Source organism: Tupaia chinensis, unplaced genomic scaffold, assembly GCF_000334495.1.
Source record: "Tupaia chinensis unplaced genomic scaffold, TupChi_1.0 Scaffold000354_1, whole genome shotgun sequence".
In the NCBI taxonomy this organism is placed as follows: domain Eukaryota; kingdom Metazoa; phylum Chordata; class Mammalia; order Scandentia; family Tupaiidae; genus Tupaia; species Tupaia belangeri.
In genome coordinates, this window is record NW_006159849.1 from 7,284,593 (window position 1) to 7,306,083 (window position 21,491).

Sequence of the window (21,491 nt, forward strand, 5' to 3'; positions counted from 1 at the left end):
CCCGCCACGCCGCCCACAGCCGCAGCCGCAGCCGCGAGCACCTGCGCTCACGCAGCCCCAGCCCTGAGCCCAGGGGGCGGCCTGGGCACACAGGCCAGCCCGACCCGGACAGGCCCATCGGGGTCCTTCTGACCAAAAGCAGGGCCAGCGAAGGTAGGCATGCCTGGCGACGAGCAGAGCACCGTCCAGGTGGCAGGAGGGACTTGGAGCACGCAGCCTGTGCCCTGCCCTGACCACTTACCGCCTTCATCCTCACGTCCACCCCTGGGGGCAGCTGCCCTTTTAGTTAAAGTGTTCTTTCATTTATTTTTCTTTCCTTCTTCCATGAGCAGAGAGAGAGAGCAACCCCATCCAATAGGGTCTTTTATCTTTTTTTTTTTTTAAATATCTTTTCCCCTCCTATTCTCTTTTCCTTCCTGTCTTTCTCTTTTGGCTGTAGGGTGTGTGTGCTCTCCAGAGAGAAAGAAAGAGGGCAAGTGAGAAGTAAGTCCCCCAGGGGAAATGACCACATCACAGCCCCTTCTCCATTCTTTTGGGATTTGGGGGCTGCTCTCACACCTGATGAGTTTTTCAAGCCACTGGGTCCAGTATTCAAAGGGCAAAGGTGGCCACGAGGGACCCAGCTGCCTTAACCACTGCCATCTGACTGGCTGGCCCTCCAGTAGAGTCTTGGTGCCCCATCTGCACCAGGTTGAGCTAGTCCCGAATCCTGGGCACACGAGCTCCCTGCACGCTCAGACAGTACTCAAGGAGATTCCATTCAGAACCAGAACCTTCCCATGGGGTCAGCCTCGGAGGCATTTTACTACTGTACCACCACCCCCGCCTCCTTGTTTTCGGGGAGCTGCTCTTAGTTCATTTTATCAACAAAGAAATGGAGGCACAGAACGTTCAGTGTGTTCTGCAAGTGGCAGAGCCAGGCTTCCGAACTTGACATTAATTCTTGTCTTCTGAGTGTTAAAATTCCTCGAAACATATCTTTAAAATCATCATTATTATCTTTTTAAGAGGGGGAAAAAAAAAGATACAGCCCCCAAGAATACAAAGTAAAGAACTCTTTTGCCTTTCAAATCACCTATCGGGTGAGAGGGTTTGTTTTCTTTAGTTTCTCCGTCAGAGCGGAGTCAGATCTCGGTGCCTGTGGACATAACCGAGGGCTGATGCAAGCCGGTGAGTAATGGATACCTGGAGTGCAATCCAGGAAAGTAAAGGTGGACGTTAAGATCATGCCGTCACGCTGTCTCTGAGCAATGTGCAGCTCGGGAGGCATCAGGGTTCCACAGAATTTGTAAACCTGGGAGCAGCAGTTAGCGTAATGGCTATGTCGCTGGACTCCCACGTAGTCGACCGCAGTTTGCGTCCCGGACCCGGTGGCTTAAACTCACGCCAGGTGTGTGTGCGTGTGTGCCCAAGATCTTGAGAGGAGAATGGAGGAGAAGGGATTGCGGTGTGGCCATCCCTCCTGGGGGGTGATTTCTCGCTTTCTGTCTCTATGTCTCTCTCTGTCTGTCTGGCGAGCGCACGCGCCCTATAGCGAAAACCTCTCCAAAAAATAAAAAAAGAAAGAAAGACTATAGGGAAGTTTTGAGAATGATAATGTGGCACACGGCCTTCTTCAGAGAGGTTTGATGCCCACTCTCCAGCACAGGCGCCCACACTCTGGTGTTACCTTGGGCACTGCTTTTTAAACCTGTCCTCTTGCTCTTTCTGCCCCTTTCCCTTCCTGTCTTTGCCCCTTCTCCTACTACAAACACAACCAGATCTTGTGCATCAGGGATGCACCTGCATATCAGAAAACCAAGCTAACTTTTTCATGGACCAGTATACAAGTGTGATACACCTTGATAACTTACAAAATTATTTTAAATTAAAAAATGCTGGTTATAGCTCAGTAATTGGTTTTAAAAACGTTCTATTGTTGGGGCCAGCAAGCAATGTGGTGGTTAAGGCACTGTACTCCCACATGGCCGACCATGATTCCAGTCCCAGACCTGGTGAGTTGCTTTCTCATTTTCCCTCTTTCTTTATCTCTCTCTCTCTCTGGTGAGCACATGTGCCCGATAGCAAACTTGAAAATAATCCGTAATATGGGACCAGCAGGTGGCATGGTGGTTAAGGCGCTGGACATGGCTGACCATGGTTCGAGACCTGGACCTGGTGGCTTGCTTTCTCACTTTCCCTCTTTCTCTCTGTGCCTCTCTCTGGTCAAGTTAAAAAATGAGTGAATAAATAAAATGAAATAATTTTTTTAAAAAAGAAAATTATCTATAATAACATAAAATTAATAATTTTAAAAAGGGAAAAAAATCCTAATGTTTTGTGACCTACAACTTACAAAGATACTGTTGGGGCCAGCAGGTGTTGCGGTGGTTCAGGTGCTCCCAGATGGCTGACCCCAGGTCAAGTCCCACACATGGTGGCTTGAACATAACACTGGGTCTGTGTGCGTGTATGCCCAAAATCCCAGGAGGAATGTGGAGGAGAAGGGACTGCGGTGTGGCTATCCCCCTTAAGGGGAGATTTCTCACTTTCTATCTCTCTGTCTCTCCTGCACATACGTTCTATGGCAAAAACCTAAAACAAAGTGAAACAAAAAGAACAACAACAAAAAGCCAAACTATTTTCCCTGAGAGATTGCCCAAGTCATGATTGGTCTTAGTAAGTTAAGGGGTAAGGGGCTTCTGTTCATTTGCTGATTCATCATTTTACTTTGTTGACCATTTTGTTCACCAGACTTGGAAATCATTCATCAAGCCAAAAAGTCTACCGTGTTTTTTTTTTTTTTTTAATAGTCACTAGAGGGCATGTGCACTCTCTAGAGAGAGAAGGGGGGAGTGGGGAGAACACACCTTAAGGAGGCATGGTCACAGTACAATCCCTTTCTTCTTTTTCTTCTTCCTGTTGGGATTGGGGCATATAGACCCACATGCCTGGTGGGTTTTATTTTTAGGGTGGGGGATAGGTTTTTGCTATAGGGTGCATGTGCTTGCTAGAAAGACAGAAAGCAAGAAATCACCCCCCAGAGGGGATGGCCACGCCGCAATACCCTCTCCTACATTCTCCTATCAAGATCTTGGGCATGCACGCACACGTGCCTGGCATGAGTTTAAGCACCAGGTCCGGGACTCTTAACTGCTTTCGTCTACATGAGAGTCAAGCGACATAGCCATTACACCAACTGCCGGTCCCTGCCTGGTGTGTTTTTTAAACTGCCATGGCCCAGAATCAAACTGAGCAGTTGACCATGTGGGATCTGGCTCCCCCAAGCTCCAGGCCATGGAACCTGTTTTTTTAAAGCAAGGTCTGGCTCTGTTGAGATCCTCCTGTCTCAGCTTCGCACTGGCACTATGGACACACGCCAGCATGCCTAGCTATTTTTTAGACAGGCTCTCCCTGTGTTGCCAAGGCCATCCTCGAACTTGCGATCTTCCTGCCTGAGCCCCACACGTTGCTGGGACAATGGAAGCACACCACTCCTGAACTGGCCTCGAGGTTGGACTGGAATTGACCTTAGCTTCCCAGGTGGTCCCAGCCTGCAGAGCTCAGCATCCTGGCAGCATTTACCACTGTACTGGGCCAGTTCCACTTCATTCAGAAGAAAAATGTATGCCAGTAACTAAGCTGGCACCAGCTAGGATTGCATAAGAATTAATCCTCAAAGAATTCCGACAGTAGGCAAGACCTGCATTTGATAAAGAAAAAATATGATCCCTTTGTGTGGCCAGTTGTTGCATTTCATGGGCATTAGATTGCCTTGCTTGTACATGTCTAAGAGCTGGTTGGCTGATTTTTTTCCCTTTCGTTTTAGAAATGCTCACACATACTCGTGGGGTTGGCAGGTGGTGTGGTGTGGTGGTTAATGCGCTGGACTCCCACGTGGCTGACCATGGTTCGAGTCCCAGACCTGGAGGCTTGCTTTCCTACTTTCCCTTTCTCTTTATCTCTCCCTGGTTAAATTAAACAAAGAATAACGATGACAATAAATGAAATAGAGTAATTCTTTAAAAAAAAAAAAAAAAAAAGAAATGTCCACACATTCTCAGTTTGCAAACTGAGAAGTGCAGTTTTTAGAGAACAGAGGAATTGATGGTCCAGGAGAAAGAAGTTATCTCTGGGACTTGTCTCAACCTGGGCTGTGAGGTCATTTGAACTATAGGGCGTCAGTTGTCCAGGAAGACAGTGGCACTTTTACCTCAGTTTTTCTTAACTGGCATTTCCTAAAAGGGTGGGAAATGGACCGGGACACTTTTAATCATTGTGTTAAGATCTAGTGCTAACAAGTTTACTGTAAATCTTTTAAAACAGTTTAAAAACTAACTTTCTTGAACTGTGGGAAGTTACTTTGTTTAATAATTATACCATTTTCAGTCAGGTTAATAATAAAACAAATTTGAATGTGCCCATTTGAAAACCTGTGAGAGGGTCAGCAGGTGGCATGGAGGTTAAGGCAGCTGGATCCCACATGGCTGACTGCACAGTTCAAATCTCAGATCTGGTGGCTTAATAAATAGGCCAGGTGCATGTGTGTACTTACCCAAAATCCCAACAGGACAGTGAGGAGAAGAGATTATGATGTGGCCATCCCCCTTGGGGGAGTGACTCCCACTCCCCACCCCTAGTGCATGTGCTCTATAGCAAAGAAAGAAAGAAAATAAATTCATCCTTCCATATGTGTTTTTATGGGTTCAATAAGTAACATTAAAATAGTCTTAAAAGCATGTGAAATATTTTAAGGTATGCATACTTGGTGAATATAGTTATTTTCCTTTGGTAGCAATTCTGAGTCTGTAACTTTGCAAAGCTGTGCTGCTTTTAGTTACGTCTGTTACTAATCACTTTGCCTGACTTGTTTGCCCATCTTTTTCCCAGGCTGATTTCTCTGTGTCAGACTCCCCACAATCTAAATGTTACAGATAAAGGGTGTATTATTTGCTGTCCCTTCCTGTCCGCAACCTCCTTATCAGTAAAACATGCCTATTAAGATGTACTGAATGGTTTTTTCTAACATTTTATTTGAAAAGTGTCGATTTTATAGCAAACATTCAAATGGCCTTCACCTGCGTGTACCAATTGTTAACGTTTTGCCACATTTACTTGCTTTCACTTTGCTCCTCTCTCCAGTGTTGTTGTTGTTGTTTTAAATCACTTGAAAAATGCAGGCAACTTAACCTGTCAGCCCCAAATATCTCCCAAGGACAAAAATATTTTCTTCCATCACCATAGTGCCATTGTCACACTCAAGAAAATTAACATTGATGTGCCTTTAATATAGTAGAGCTCATTCTGAAATGCCTCGAAAAAAGGGGCCAGCCTGAGGCCTAGTGGGTAAGGCCGCTGGATCTCACATGGTTGACTCCAGTTTGAGTCCTAGACCAATGACTTGAAAGACATGCTGGGCGTGTCCGTGTAAATGCCCAGAATCCCAGAAGAAGGGAGACATAGAGACGGGATTGCATATAGCCCATGGGGGTGCTTTCTTCCTGTCCCTTCTGTCTCTCTCTGATGAGTGCACATGTTCTCTGACAAAATTTTTAAAAAAGGATGGCCAGCCAGTGGTGTGGTAGTTAGATCCCATATGGATGACTACGCAGTTTGAGTCCCAGACCTGGAAGCTTGAAAAACACGCTGGGCATGGGTGCATGTGTGCCCCAAATCCCCCAGAAAAGGGGAGAAGTGGAGGAGAAAGGATTGTGGCATGACAATCCCCCATGAGGGGTGCTTTCTCACTTTCCCTTTATCTCTCCTCCCCTCCTCCTCCCCTCAAGTATATACACCCTCTGGCAAATTAAGAAAAAAAGAAAAAAGGAAGAAAAATTACTTCAAAACAGTGTAACCCAACTCCATCTCCAAACCCCACGTTGGATCGAGGATCTGTTGGAGGTTCACTCCTTGCATTGGGTTCTTATGTCTTTTAATATAGAACAGTCTCTGCTTCTTTATTTTGATTTTAAGTTTTTTAAAATTTATTTCTTTCATGATAGACAACAAGATGGGAAGGGATGCAGAAGGCATCCCCAGCAGGGTTTTCACACCATGATTCACCCCAGTCTCAGCTTGTGTTGATCATGGGCATAGACACATGTATGCATGTGTGATGTACACGGAGGGTCACAAGACATGAACCCTGGCCCTTCCCATGTGGGTCCTGTTGCATTATTGCTACTCTACTGCCTGACCCTCCCATCCCCCCTCTTTTTTTTTATAACATTGACGTTTTCTGAGAGAGAGACTTTTCCTATAGAGTGTGTGCACTCGCCACAGAGACAGACAGAAAGCGAGAAATCACCATCACTCCTCGCCCCAGAGGAGATGGCCATGCCACAATCCTTTCTCCTCCATTATCCTCTTGGGATTTTGGGCACACACTCAACATGTGCCCAGCATGAGTTTTAAGCTACCGGGTCTGGGATTTGAACTGCAGTCGACTATGTGGGAGTCCAGCAACGTAACCCTTATGCAATCTGACTATTTTGGTCAGGCCAGTTGTCTTGTAGAATATCCATGATTGATTTTTCATAGAATTTTTAAGTGATCCTAAAAACACAGAGTTTTCTGAACAAGTAAATGATACATGTGTATGTTTTTGTGTTTGTCTCCTAGAATATGGTCTCCGGCTGGGGAGTCAGATCTTCATAAAAGAAATGACTAGAACAGGTCTGGCTACCAAGGATGGCAACCTTCATGAAGGGGACATAATTCTCAAGGTAGGTGGGTGAGGTAGAGGACGGTACACGGGGCTGGTGCTCCACTGATACACTTGCACGCTCAGGCACCGGCACCATGAGACTTAGCTGCCATGGGAGGCCAGAGTAAGGCGGCGGCTGGAAAAGTGGCCTGGAGAGATGTTGTTAATCATAAAACCCAGAGTTGAAGATTTGTAAGACTTTTTTTTTTCTTTTTTTTTAATACTTGATGAATACTTTCTTCTTCCCTATTTTTTTTTAAAGTTTAGGTTCCTGGTCCCTAAACTAAGGAAAGTTGAGAGGTGGTATGTGATAAACCTTTCCAGTCAGGAAACACATTCCAGAAGTAAACCACACCTTGTCTTGATCTTGGAATGAAATAAATTAGCAGAGTGATTTAAGTACACTATGGCTCCCTCATCCCTTCATTGGGAATCCAGGCCTATAATGTTACATTGAACTTAAAGGATAATTATTTTTATTCATCCAGTCACCCTAAGGCCCATGTCTATTTGAATACCTAAGCAAAGGTTTTATATTATTTATTTATCTTTTTATAGATAGATTTTTGTTCTAGGGCATGTGCACTTGCCAGAGAGACAGAAAGCGAGAAGTCATCTCCCAGGGGAGATAGCCATGCTATTATCCCTTTTTCTCCATTCTCCTCTTGGGATTTTGGGCATGTAAGCACATACACCTGGAATGAGTTTCAAGCCTCCAGATCCAGGACTTGAACCACGATCACCATGGGGGAGTCCAGCAATGTAACCACTGTCCCATCTGCTGGTCCCAACGCTTTGTATTTTTAGAAGGGGAAGATGGGAAATTTTTACTTGGCTGTGAATAGTTGCATTGTGTGTAACATTACCATTCTTCCTAAATGCAGATCAATGGAACTGTAACAGAGAACATGTCTTTAACGGATGCTCGAAAGTTGATAGAAAAGTCCAGAGGGAAGCTCCAGCTAGTGGTGTTGAGAGACAGCAAGCAGACCCTCATTAATATCCCTTCCTTAAACGACAGCGACTCGGAAATAGAAGGTAAAGGGAGCCGGGCTGAATCAGGGCCACTGTAGTTTCTGTATTCTCGTCTCTGTTTGGCACAGCCACCGAGCTGGAAGTTAAATTTCCAACCAAAGCCTCCTTTTTCAACTTTAATTCCAGAGTGTAAGTGTTTAGTAGTTATTCAAGTGTCTGTTGAAATTAGGTTTCCAGAAATTCCAGTGCTTGTAAACTCCCAGAGGACTATTAATTAGGGCACTGAAAGTAAAATTTGGTTTTAAAAAAAGTATGTATAAGTGGTTTAAGGAACTAACCATATAATCTATAAGTTTGCTATTTGCTCATTCTTGTGTGCGTTTTTTTGTTTGTTTGTTTGTTATTTCCCACAGACAGCATGAAAGCTTACCACAGAGAGAGAAAGGGAGAGGGAGAGGGAGGAAGCACCCACCAGTGGGGTCTGTTCACACTGTAGTCCCTTCTCCATTTCCCCGTCCTGCAGGGAATTAGGGTATGCACACATACATGCCCAGCATGGCTGAGATTTAAACTGTGGATGGCCACATAAGATTTGGCTTTCTTAACCACTAGGCCACAGGGCTGACCTTCTCATGTGGTATCTGAAAACTGGCTGTTAGGGGCCATCTGGTGGCATGGTGGTTCAGACAGCTGGATCCTGCATGGCCTAACTATGCAGTTCGAGTCCTGGACCTGGAGGCTGGAAAAACATGCTGGGCATGTGTCCATGTGTGCCCCAAATCCCAAAAGGAGCAAGAAATGGAAGTATTATTTAATTTATTTATTTTATACTAATAAAATGAAATGAAATGTCAAGGTTTTTTAAAGAAATACTTTTTAAGAAGTCATATTGACTTCAGCATGATTATTTTTTTTTGGGAGAGGTTTTTGCTGTAGGGCACATGTGTTCACTAAAAAGACAGAGAGAGACAGAGAGACAGAAAGTGAGAAATCACCCCCAGGGAGCATGGCAATGATGCAATCCCTTCTCCATTCTCCTGTAGGAATCTTGGGCACGCATGCACACGTGCCCGGCATGAGTTTAAGCCACTGGGTTTGGGACTCGAACCGCCGTTAACTACATGGGAGTCCAGCAACGTAGCCATTATGCCAACTGTTGGTCCCTCAACATGACTTCTTAAAAAGTCACCATGACTTTTTAAAAAGTATTTCTTTATAAAACCTTAAAACTTCATTTTGTTTTGTTAGTATATTAAAGGTCTAATCAGTTGTTCACGGCTATGGGTTCAGTGCAGAAAAACAAAAGGAGCACGGGAAATAATCCCAGCATGGTAGGAGTTTACATGTTTACAGTTCGTTTCTGGGCTGCTCAGAGTTGGTCCTCAGCCCCTCAGTGTAGGGTCAGGTCACCTGGAAGCATGTGTGCTAATGAGATCCCCAGGTGGTTTCTATGTACTTTGGAGTTTGCGTAGTGCTGGTATGTTTGGTAAGAATGAGTGTGTACCTCTTTGATCCAGTACCTGAATTATTTTGAAGTTTATTTATATTTATTTCTTCTATGCATGAGGGAGAGGACAGAGACAGAAATAGCACCCGACAGTGTCTTGATGCATTGACCCACCCCCAAACAGCCTCAGCCAGCCCCAAGTGCTGGGCATGTACACGCCCAGCATACTACAAGGGAGGTATCAGGACACGAACTTGGAACTTTCCCACATGAGTCAGCCTTGCAGAGCATTGGGTTTTATCCCTGTGCCACCATCCAGCGTCCCCGTAATTGAGTTTACTCTTCAATAGCAGCTTTATGGAAAGTGGGATGAATGAGAGATAGGCAATTCTGAATGTGGCTTTCTCTTTATTAGTTAATGCCTTTCCCTTAAAAAGGTTTTTTCCAGGGGAAAGCCATTAGACTGATCGCACATTTCCTGCCTGCCTTTCTTCCGTTGCCCACGTTTCCTACCCAGAGAACAGCATCATTTCTAGTACGTCTTAAATATTTACTGAACTGTCTTTTCTCATTCTGGAACCAGATATCTCAGAAATAGAATCAAACCGGTCGTTTTCTCCGGAGGAACGACGCCAGCAGCATTCCGATTATGATTATCATTCTTCAAATGAGAAGCTGAAGGAAAGGCCCAGGTGAGCCGGCATGCGTTTTCCCTCACACATGACACTGTGCGTGTGTACACGCGTGTATTTACGAGTCCATGACCTCATGAGACACTAACTTGCCCTGTGCTTAAGTTCAAGAGAGGACACGCCGAGCAGATTATCCAGGATGGGGGCCATACCCACTGCGTTTAAGTCCACAGGGGACATTGCCACGGCAGTGGTCACAGAGTCCAATAAGGAGCCCAGATACCAAGAGGAATCCCTAGGTGAGTGCTTCAAGCCACCCTTTTTTTTCTTTTCTTTCCTTTTTTAAAAGAGATTTTTGCTATAGGGTGTGTGCACTTGCCAGAGAGACAGAGGGAGACAGAAAGTGAGAAATCAGCCCCTGGGGGCATGGCTATTCCACAATCCCTTCTCCATTCTCCTCTTGGGATTTTGGGTGCTCACACACACACATCTGCATGAGTTTTAAGCAGCCAAGTCTGGGACTTGAACTGCGGTTGACTACATGGAAGTCCAGCGATGTAACCATTATGCCATCTGCTGGTCCCCGTCCTTTTCTTTTTTTAATAGTTGTGTGCTTGCTAATTCTAGAGATTGGCTGGAAGGAGAGAGAGGAATTATTTTAAAAGACAGCCTCATATATGAAAGAGACTCTCCTGTCTCTTTTAACATATAAAAACATCAGTAACATATGCAAATGTGTTTTATTCCATAGCTCCTCAACCCAAAGCAGCCCCAAGAACTTTTCTTCGTCCTAGTCCTGAAGATGAAGCAATATATGGGTGTGTATTTCAGTCCCTTCTTTTCCTTTCTTCTGCACAGCTTTGTTTGCTTAACTGAAATCCAAAGGATGGTGTTTTTTTTTTTTTTTCTTACAGGTGGCTATTTTACCTCTAATCAGTCCCCTTTAGCCAACCCCTGTTGCTTATGTTTATGACAGGAGGGATTACTTGGAGGAACAGGGAGCAGACTTGGAAGGGGGCAGGCTTTGTGATGTTAACTGTGTCTGCTTGTCTACCTATCTGGTTATTTATTTATTTATTTTTTAAGATTACTTAATTTGGGGACCAGCAGTTAGCGTAATGGCTATGTCGCTGGACTCCCACGTAGTCGACCGTGGTTCGCGTCCCAGACCCAGTGGCTTAAAACTCACGCTGGGTGCGTGTGAGTGTGTGCCCAAGATCCCGAGAGGAGAATGGAGGAGAAGGGATTGTGGCGTGGCCATCCCCCCTGGGGGGTGATTTCTCGCTTTCTGTCTCTGTTTGTCTGGCAAGCGCATGTGCCCTATAGCGAAAAAACCTCTCCCCCCCCAAAAAAAAATCAATGTTAGAAGATAAAATTCACATAGCATTTTTTTTTTTTTTTTTTTTTTTTTTGAATTGGCTATAGGGCATGTGCACGAGAGTGAGAGAAGAGAGAGAGAGAGAAAGCCATCAGGTCTGGGACTCCAACTGCAGCCAGCTTTGTGGGAGTCCAGCACCCTTACCACCACATCACCTGCTGGCCCCTTATTTGGCTACTTTGACAGAATGTTTTTCCGAATATTTGCATTTGCCAGGTTAATAGCTCCCAAGTAGGTGAGGCACTGCTAATCCAGGATGCCTCAGTAGTGATGTTGCCCATGATCCTGGTTTGTGGGAGGGAAGAGCAGTGACGCTCTGCACTGGACAGTGAGAAGCCCTGGATCGGTGTTTAGGACCGCAGCCTTGGGGATTAGGATGCAGCTTCCTTGGCCCAGGCTGTGAGGTGCCCTCGAGCTTTCCTTTGGAAGGATCCTCTCCTGGGAGTCAGATGGCTTTTAATTTTAGCCCCGAGCCTTCCCTTTATTTGCCTCCTCAGCTTGAATGAGATGACGTAAACATTCTTGTACAGTCAGCATTCCGTATCCATGTGTTCCACATCCATTGATTCAACCAGCTGTGGGTCAAAAACATTTGGGAAAAAATATTGGTTATATCTGTACTGAACATGTACAGGCTTTCCTTGTTATTCCATTATCAAGACAGTATGACAGCTATTCATGCAGTGTTTACATTGTATTAGGTATTATAAATAATCCAGAAAATGATTTGAAGTATATAGGAGAATGTGCAAAGGCCGGGTGCAAATGCTACCCTGGTTTATGTAAGAGACGTGAGCATTTGTAGATTTGGGTGTCTCGGGGGTCCTGAACCTGCAGTCCTCGTCGGGTACTGAGGTTGACTGTATTTCTACTTCTAAACTGGTAATATGGCTTACTCTCATCTTGCAGTCCCAAGGAAGATACTGTATGAGAAAGATAAAAGAGCTTTGTAGACTAAGAGTGACTCCATGAGAAAAGAAGTCAAATCTGTTGACTACTAATGTTTATCACCTACCACCCTCTTTAAAAATATCTCCCATCTTCCTTTCCTACAAACGGAACCTCCTGCAGCCCTAATACCAAAATGGTGAGATTCAAGAAGGGAGACAGTGTGGGCCTCCGGTTGGCTGGTGGCAATGACGTCGGGATATTTGTTGCTGGCATTCAAGAGGGTACCTCAGCGGAACAGGAGGGACTTCAAGAAGGAGATCAGATTCTGAAGGTAAGGGAAGGCCAGCCCCATTTCTGGAAGCGACTTGGACAGAGTGGGCCTTTCTGGATCCTTTCCCATTATGGAGAAGATTGTCCCCCTTGTGAAAACAGATCAGCAGCAGGTTTCTTGTGGCCTGGCATTAAAGTCACTCTGTCACTTGAATGAAGCTTGTTTTCTCAGTACTTGAGCCAAAACCTCTTCCCTGTGTCTGGAAATTCATGTTTAAAATGCTTACCAAGATTTTTATTAGTTTGATCATCAAAACAATTGAGCCTAATTGTTGTGCTTACAAGAAAGAACTTTCAAAAAATCTTGCTGGAGCCCACAGATGGCATAGCCATTAAGGTGCTAGATTCCCATATGGCCGACTGCAATTCGAGACCTGGACCTGGCAGCTTGAAACTCACTCCAGGCACATGTGCAAGTGTGCCCCAAATCCTGCAAGTGGAATCAAGAAGGGATTGTGGCATTGCAATCTTCCTGGGGGGGGGCGGTGATTCTCTCTCTCTCTGTCTCTCTCTCTGTCTCTTTCTCTCTCCAGTGAGCTCATGTGCCTTATAGCAAAAATGTTAAAAAAAAATCTTGCTAATTTTTGTGTTTTCCCTGCCTGGTGTCACTCTGAAGTCAGTGCCCAGTAATTGAACAAGGGTGGAAGCTGGTGTTAGACCTTGTGATTTGAATTCTGTTCCAGTCTCTCATTAGTCCTGTGACCCTGGCTCACCCTGAGACTCAGATTTCTGTACCTATTCAATGGGGATGAGAATACTTGCCTGTCTGGTCCCTGGGGAGATGAGAATAGGTAACACACAACTTGGCCCCTAGGTGAGTTTGTGGGACAGAAGAGGAAGGTACATGCCCATTTTACAGGGGGTCTCCAGAACATTTCATGGAAAATGTGTTCTACAAAAAAGCTGTGCGTGGATTTAACTTTTTTTTTTTTTGCACCAAAATAAGTTTATACTTTAATTCTCTTTTTCCACAAGATTTTTTTTTAAAAGCTTTGCTGTCAGTGTGTGTACTCGCTAAAGAGAGACAGAGAAAATGAGAAATCACCCCTCTGAGGGATGGTCACACCGCAATCCCTTCTCCATTTTCCTCTGAGGATTTTGGGCACCTGGGACTCAAATAGCCCCGTCAACCCTGTGAGATCTATCTGCCTTAATATTCACGCCCCCTACTGGCCCCCACAAACTTTTTGAAGTACTCTGTATTTCCTGATTGGAAGATAACAAAGAACTGTCACTCAGTTTGTTAACTATATCTGAAATTGTCTAGGAAAGGGGATTTCTATTTAAGCAAATGGTTCCTTTAAAAAATTAGCATATGTATGTATGTATATATAAACTATTGGTGATAAAGTATTTAAGATGAAGACTTCCACATTTTTTGAGATACATATAATGGATTTTGTATTGATGTCAGAATAACTTCAAGAAAGTCAGGTACCTCTTAATCATAAAAATACAGAAGGCAAGGGAATGTCTTTATTAGAATTTCTGTCTGCCTCTGTAAACTTGCGGTTTTTACACATGAGATTTTCCTTCTTAGCATTAGTGGAAAAATCCTACAATCAGCTAGGGATCCCTGGAAAGAGCTTCTAGGCATAAAGGAGAGGGAAGGACAAAGTCGCAGAATTCCCGAGGAAACAGGCAGTAAGATACAAACAGGCAGACTCTTCCTTCTTGGCGCTTGGCCCCATGGCGGTAGTTCAGATTTCATTTCTAGAACAGATGAAGGGCAAGCCTTGATCATGAGCTTTGCCGAAGCTTTCCAGTGAAATTCTAGACCCTCCTTGGCTCTGGTTGGGATCCTAGAAGACTGAGTGTACCTGAGTGAACCTCGTGGTACCACATGATCCTAGGAAATACCACTCACCAAATGCTGCTGATAAAAATCCCAGCTGAGCGCCAGCTCATGCCAGTTTGCTCTTGGCAAATATGCTGATGAAGAAAAGGCAAACTTCCTAACTCGGGGGAGGCCTTAGAAGCCAGCTAGAAATAGAAAATTTTGCTCAATAAGACTCAAGGATAAAATGTTTTTAATTTTTTTTTTTTTGGAGAGATTTTTGCTATAGGGCACGTGCGCTCGCCAGACAGACAGAGAGAGACATAGAGACAGAAAGCGAGAAATCACCCCCCAGGGGGGATGGTCACGCCGCAATCCCTTCTCCTCCATTCTCCTCTTGGGATCTTGGGCACGCACGCACACGTGCCCAGCATGAGTTTTAAGCCACCGGGTCCAGGATGTGAACCGCGGTCGACTACGTGGGAGTCCAGCAACATAGCCATTACGCTAACTGCTGGTTCCCTAGGATAAAATGTTTTTAATACCATGGGGTGGAAGATTTTCTAAGTTTTTATAAGGAAAAGTAGTGAATTTGCTATGGGTTTGGCAGTCAGACCTTTCTGTAAGTTGTTCCAACCAGGGAGATTGGCTTCCTTGGGTAGAAAGTTGTAGTACTCAGTGTTTAGACTTAAGTCTTGTTTTCTGTTCTCACCCTGGGGACAAGGAAGAAGCTGGGGGAGCTGACTCCTTTTGCAATTGCCCCACGTGGGGGTTCAACAATAGGTGGCCCACGCTCTTGGGTGCAAATACAGTTTGCATTGATTGCAGAGGAGCCCTCCGTTCGCACCAGGGCAGAGAAGCTACTGCACGACCGTAAGCCATAGTGATACGGAGTCCTCTCAGGCTCATAGCGGACATGGCTAGACCCTGTAGATGACTAAATAGCTAATGAAAGAGGCTATGTGCTGGATAGGGTGTAAGTCCAACCTTCAAGCACAGAAGTGATACCTGGGCTTTTTTCACTTTAATTGATTTCAGTGCTCCTTTTCTTGGCCAACTATTTGAAGTGAAACTATGTACATATACCAGTCATGGGGGCGGGGCGTTTAGGGACAGTTCTTTATTTTGTAAAGGGGACAACGTGGCATGTGGAATGAAAGCGTGAGTGTGTTGTAGCAGAACGCTTGCCTTGTCAGTAACACACACATGTTTGTGTTTAGTCATACTTGGCTCATTTATCCTTCTGGTTAATATTTCTTTGGACCTTTATTTCTTTCAGGAGCGTTTATGGGATAGAAAATTTTTTTTTTTTTTTTTTGAGAGGTTTTTGCTATAGGGCGCGTGCGCTCGCCAGATAGAGACATAGAGACAGAAAGTGAGAAATCACCCCCCAGGGGGGATGGTCACGCCGCAATCCCTTCCCCTCCATTCTCCTCTCGGGATCTTGGGCACACACACACACACGCCCGGTGTGAGTTTTAAGCCACCAGGTCTGGGACGTGAACCGTGGTCGACTACGTGGGAGTCCAGCGACACAGCCATTACACTAACTGCTGGTTCCCTTAGAAAAGATTTTTAAAAAGATTTCTAAAGTTACTAGCCATGTGGAATTTTGAAGTGTAGTTACCACTTGGGCTTTCATTTTGGTCATCCCAGTTTTTGGTTTGATTGAAGGTTAGTCATACATGGCCAAAGAGACAGACAGGGGGACTCCCGAGGTCCTCCCCCAGCCTACGGCTCTGGGTTTAAACAAATAAATATAAGCGTGTACATTTTATATAAAAACATCCACGTGGCCATCTGTGAATCACGTGGTGTTATACCAATGGCACAAGAAAAGGTTAGAGTGCGACAGTCCCTAATTGGTGGATGGAGAGGTGGAAAGGACACCACCTTAAATGAGAAATGTTGTTTCCAGGGGAAAGTTAACATGAATGCTTTAGCAAATCACTTTATTTCATTTGTTTAGTTCATGATAGAGTGCGTGTGTGTGAAAGAGAGAAACAGATATGCTCTACAGGGTCTAGTCATGCCACTGTCCCGTTCCTCCAGTCCTCTAGCCGGTCAGGTCTTGGGCAGTGGCGTGTGTGCCTGACAGGTGTTTCAGGCTGACTGGGCTGGGAATTTGAATCATTGTCACCCTCTGGGATCCTGCTTCTCTTGAGCAGCACATTACTGCTGTGCTACAGATTCAGCCCAAATCACTTTGATTTTAAAATAACAAGTACATTTTAGTGCAATACAGTATAACTTCACTTGTTCATAAATGTTGGCCTTAATTATGGCTCAGGTAGTAATAGATTTATCAGTAATAAAACATTTCTCTTGTGATGAAAAGGATTCTACATTTCTTAATGGCCAGAAAAAAATGTATAGAAATTATGTATCTTGGGGCCAGCAGGTGGCATGGTGGTTAAAGTGCTGGATTCCCACATGGCTGACCATGGTTTGAGTCCCAAACCTAGTAACTGGCTTGCTCACTTTCCATCTCTCTCTGATAAATTAATAACAATAGTAAAATAAATAATTCTTTTTTAAAAAAAATTATGTATATTTCTTATTTCTACCATGTTGTTAGAACATTGGGTACTTTAAAATGATTTTTACATTTTGCTTGTTTGTAATTATTCTGTATTAAAACAGTTTTAAAGGTACAGAATCATGATTTTTAAATGTCTTTTTTTTGGTGCTACATTTTAATCTTTTCCTTTTTAAAAATGTTTTTGCCATCTGTATTTATTTTATTTATATATTCATTCATTCATTCATTTATTTTTAAGGTTTTTGACATAGGGAGTGTACACTTGCCAGAGAAAGAGAAAAACAGTAAGAAATCACCCTCCAGGAGGGATGGCTACACCACAGTCCTTCCTCCTCTATTCTCCTCTCTGGGGTTTGGGCATGCACACACACAAGCTGGGTGTGATTTTTCAAGCCACCAAGTTTGAGTCTCAAACCATGGTTAGCCATGAGGGAACCCACTACCCTAACCACCACACCACCTGCTGGCCCCAATTTTACTCACTTTCTGATTTATCTGTCAAAAGCAATTTTAGTGTCCCCTGTTTAATTATTGGGGAATAACCGTTGTGAACTCCTTGCCAGAAAATGGTCAGAAGCTTAAATATATAAAGTTATATATTAGCCTAATGATCTGCCATATTAGTATTTAGTTTCATAAACACATGTAAACACTTTCAGAAGCTATAAGAGAAAGGTAGAATTGGTCAAAACCCTTATAGGCATACCTTTATTTGAACCATTTTAAAGACAGCATGAATGGGGGTCAGTACATGGTGTAGTGGTTACGTTGTTGGACTCCTACATGCTGAATGCAGTTTGAGTCTCAGGTCCAGCAGCTTGAAAATCATGCTGGGTACATGTTTGTGTGTGCCTAAGATCCTGGGAGGAGAATGGAGGAGAAGGGATTGCGGCATGACCATCCCCTCTCGGGGGGTGATTTCTCACTTTTTCTCTCACTGTTTTTCTCTCTCTCTTCTCAGCAAGCACACACGCCCTAAGGCAAAAATTTCTTTAACAAAACCAGCATGAATGGTGGGCCAGCGTGCCTGCTCACCGCAGATGCCCCCACTCTCTGTTACTTTATAGTTGCCTGTTTTGTACATGTATAGGACCTTTCTGGCTACCTCTAGGGAAAATTCAGAGAGAGGCCGTTGCAACCTTGGGAGGTTCTACCTGGTGATAAATTCTCGAGTGAATGGTATACCCCTCGGGGTGGTGGTATGTGAGGAGGCAGGAGCTGTACTGATGCCCACTGCCCAGGCCTATAGTAAGGTGCTGGGAGAGCTTGAGTAGAGATACTGAGGACGTCTTTACATCACGATTTTGCCCTGGCCCTGATGAAGACAGTCAGAAAGTTCAGGTTGGCACCGTACTATAAACTTCTTTTTTGTTTTTCCCTCCCATTTTCCTTTCTTACCAGGTGAACACACAGGATTTCAGAGGTCTGGTTCGGGAGGATGCTGTTCTCTACCTATTAGAAATCCCCAAAGGTGACATGGTGACCATTTTAGCTCAGAGCCGAGCTGATGGTGAGCAAGTTTGATTATTTAATTTTGTTGAAGGGAATGGGAAGGATGAGAGGTGTGTTAGGACCAAAATAAACTAATCTGGGTCTTAAAAAGTGAAAGTGGATCTTGACCCCTAATACCTGGGTCATATGTGTGAGAGATTGGCACTTTCTATAAAAATGTTTTTGATGCATGCACTGGAATACTTTCACTAGTTGTATCAACTTAAAGTGGGGAGTTGGTAGTATCCCCCTGTCTCCTTCAGACAGCTGAGCTGTATTAACGTTCTCCAGAGAAACAGACTCGTAGGAAATGCTGGAACCCACAGGAGATAGATTTATTCTAAGGAATTGGGTTAGAAGGCCGACAAGTCTCCAGGTCTGTGGGGGGACTCGGCAAGCTGGGGACCCAGGAGAGCCAGTGCTTTAGTTCTTGTCTCGTTTCAAAGGTCTGAGAACCCAGAGAGCTGATGGTGTAGTTCAGTATGAAGGCAGGAAGAAAGCTGGTATCCCAGTGTGAGTGCCGTCAGGCACTGAGTGGGTCTGTCTTACTCTGCTCTACTCTTTGTTCTGTTCTGGCCTTCAGCTGATTGAGTGAGGCTCACCCAGATTAGGGAAGACCATATCCTTTACTCAGTTCAACCCATTTAAATGTTAAGCTCACCAAAAACACTTTCCAGAATTATCCAGAATAAAATTTGACCAAATATCTGGGGACCCCATGACCCGGTCATGTTGATGCATGAAATTAACCATCGCAACAGCTCATGAGGTTAGTTCTTTGTTCCTCCTGTTGGGGCTGATTGCCATAGGGTCTGTGCCCCGAGTTCACTGAATGGCGAGAAGATAAGGGGCCATGCAAGGTTGGAAAAGCTGGTTATTTAAGAAAAGGTCTTTACTAAACCAAGTGCAGCAACCAGTGATTTTGTCTTTCAGTGTACAGAGACATTCTGGCTTGTGGCAGAGGGGATTCGTTTTTCATAAGAAGCCACTTTGAATGTGAGAAGGAAACTCCACAGAGCCTGGCCTTCACCCGAGGGGAGGTCTTCCGGGTGGTCGACACTCTGTATGATGGCAAGTTGGGCCACTGGCTGGCTGTGAGGATCGGGAACGAATTGGAGAAAGGCTTAATCCCTAACAAAAGCAGGTACCCCTTTTCATTCCCCCCGAAAGGAAACTCCACATGACTCTCTAATGCATCATCCTCTACGTCTTGTTCAGGCAGAGTGGCCCGGGAGTGTAAATAGCCACCAGCTGGTTTGCTTTGCTGTATTTAGCATCTCATGGTTAGCCATTGGGTTTGGCTGTGTTTGATCAGTTTCCTAAGGAGCGTCCGCTGCCTGGCACTATAGCCGGTGAGGGAGATGCTGAGTGGCCATGGCACACTACGCACCTGCTAGAGATAAGTCACCTTACTGTGCCCAGTTCTCCTCCGTGTGCAGGCCTGTGCATTGCTGTGAGCACTTGGTGGTAGACTGACTGTGCAGGAATCTAGACGAGGTACTTAATTTTAGCAGGAGTTCCTGGTGTGTTTACTGTATACCTAAATCCCAGAAGTAGCCAAAGTCAGCCTGTTTGTTACTGTGCTACTTGAGGGAGGATTTCATAGAGGCCCAGTCTTTTTCTGCCTCTATGTAGAAGTGATGATATTTCATTTTCTTAAGCATTATTTAATTTTATTATTATTATTATTATTTTAATTTGCTGTAGGGCATGTGCACTTACCAGAGAGGTGGGGGAGGGAAAATAAGTCCAGGTCTGGGACTCAAACCATAGTCTGCCATTTGGGATCCAGTGCTTTCACCACCATACCACCTGCTGGCCCCTGCAAGTGGTGGTCTTCACATTTCCCACATCTTTATTGTCCAGCTGAATCTTTTTTAATCCATGTTTTTTCTGTTTTGTTTTGTTTTTGGTTTATAACTTTATTTGAAAACCAGCAGTTAGTTCTCATCCACATTGACTGCAGATTTTTTAAAGTGGTAACAGGTACATAGGTCACCAGAGTGTAGAGCTTGTTGGGTGAATCTTCATCCTCGCTAACGTTTTCTGTATAAGTGCACATGGGTACAATACGGGACATTCCTTATTCCTTTGGCCCAGACAACTTTATTGAGCCTGGTATCCATGCACACATCTGGAGGCCCCATCTCCTTCATGGCAAATTTCCGGATTTCACGTTTCTTAAGGCCCACACCATGGATGCGCTTGTGAATGTTGATGGGGTCACCACCTCGTTGATGGCAGGACAGCCCTTCTCCTCACCACCCTCCTTTGAAAGACCTTAATCCATGTTCTTAAGTAAAATTGACTAGATTTCACGAATGACGCACACATACTCTGTGTTTTCTGGCTTTAGAGATTTATTTCCTGTGGTTTCTTTTCTCAGAGCTGAACAAATGGCCAGTGTTCAGAATGCCCAGAGAGACAACGCTGGGGACAGGGCAGATTTCTGGAGAATGCGTGGCCAGAGGTCCGGGATGAAGAAGAACCTAAGGAAGAGTCGGGAGGACCTAACAGCTATTGTGTCTGTGAGCACCAAGTTCCCGGCTTATGAGAGGGTTTTGCTGCGAGAAGGTGAGGAAGCTGCGTGGTGCCAGGAACCGACAGGCTGGGCTCTCAGACTGTTTTCTTTCATTTTCAGAATGGGATGGTTAGGTTCTAACTTACCTACATCACTTAGGTCAAAGGCAGCTTATAGAGTTGGAAACTTATTCTAACAAGGAGCATGACTTAGGAAAAAGTGGGCTGTTTGAACTCTTAAATAGTTCCAGTCTTTAAAAAACAACAACAACAACAACAAAAAAGAAAACCTTTAATACCAGCATTCAGAAGTTTCAGTGTATGATCCACAGCCAAGTTTATCTTTAAAGATGGTGAGGGTGGTGAAGGCATATCCTTTAAGAAAGAGCTGGGCTGCAGGGGGAATAGGAGAATGCACAATGTCTTTTGTTTAATTGTGTTATTATCACAAGCCTGTGCAGTACTTTCTGCTTTTCTTAACAGCTAGCCAAGCGTGTGCGTTTCAGTGGCCTTTCTTGTCTCTTTTCAGCTGGATTCAAGAGACCTGTGGTTTTATTTGGCCCCATAGCGGATATAGCAATGGAAAAGTTGGCAAATGAGTTACCTGATTGGTTTCAAACTGCTAGTAAGTCTGTCAGTGATGTTTCTTCCTCCCCAGATTTTCATTTTGAAAAATTGTTAGCATGTTGAACGAATAATGAACATGTATATACTCTTCAACTGGATTCAGCGGTTGTCAGCATTTTGCCACATGTGCTTTCTGTCCTCAGCTCCCTGCCGAGAGAGACAGATGAACAGACACACACACACAAACACTTTAAAG

At 44.4% G+C, this 21,491-nt stretch overlaps 1 protein-coding gene across 1 annotated transcript in view; it reads left to right on the plus strand.

Moving 5' to 3' along the window:
• The window catches only part of TJP2 (tight junction protein 2), a 51,552-nt gene that overhangs the window by 15,352 nt on the left and 14,709 nt on the right, over positions 1 to 21,491 (plus strand). Inside the window, exons 6-16 of the mRNA XM_014589348.2 lie at positions 4 to 153; positions 6,601 to 6,704; positions 7,570 to 7,723; positions 9,691 to 9,799; positions 9,905 to 10,038; positions 10,491 to 10,557; positions 12,189 to 12,339; positions 18,059 to 18,167; positions 19,082 to 19,292; positions 20,535 to 20,722; positions 21,198 to 21,293. Of these exons, the coding sequence (XP_014444834.1) occupies positions 4 to 153; positions 6,601 to 6,704; positions 7,570 to 7,723; positions 9,691 to 9,799; positions 9,905 to 10,038; positions 10,491 to 10,557; positions 12,189 to 12,339; positions 18,059 to 18,167; positions 19,082 to 19,292; positions 20,535 to 20,722; positions 21,198 to 21,293 (1,473 nt within the window). The remainder of the gene's footprint in view (positions 1 to 3; positions 154 to 6,600; positions 6,705 to 7,569; positions 7,724 to 9,690; positions 9,800 to 9,904; positions 10,039 to 10,490; positions 10,558 to 12,188; positions 12,340 to 18,058; positions 18,168 to 19,081; positions 19,293 to 20,534; positions 20,723 to 21,197; positions 21,294 to 21,491) is intronic.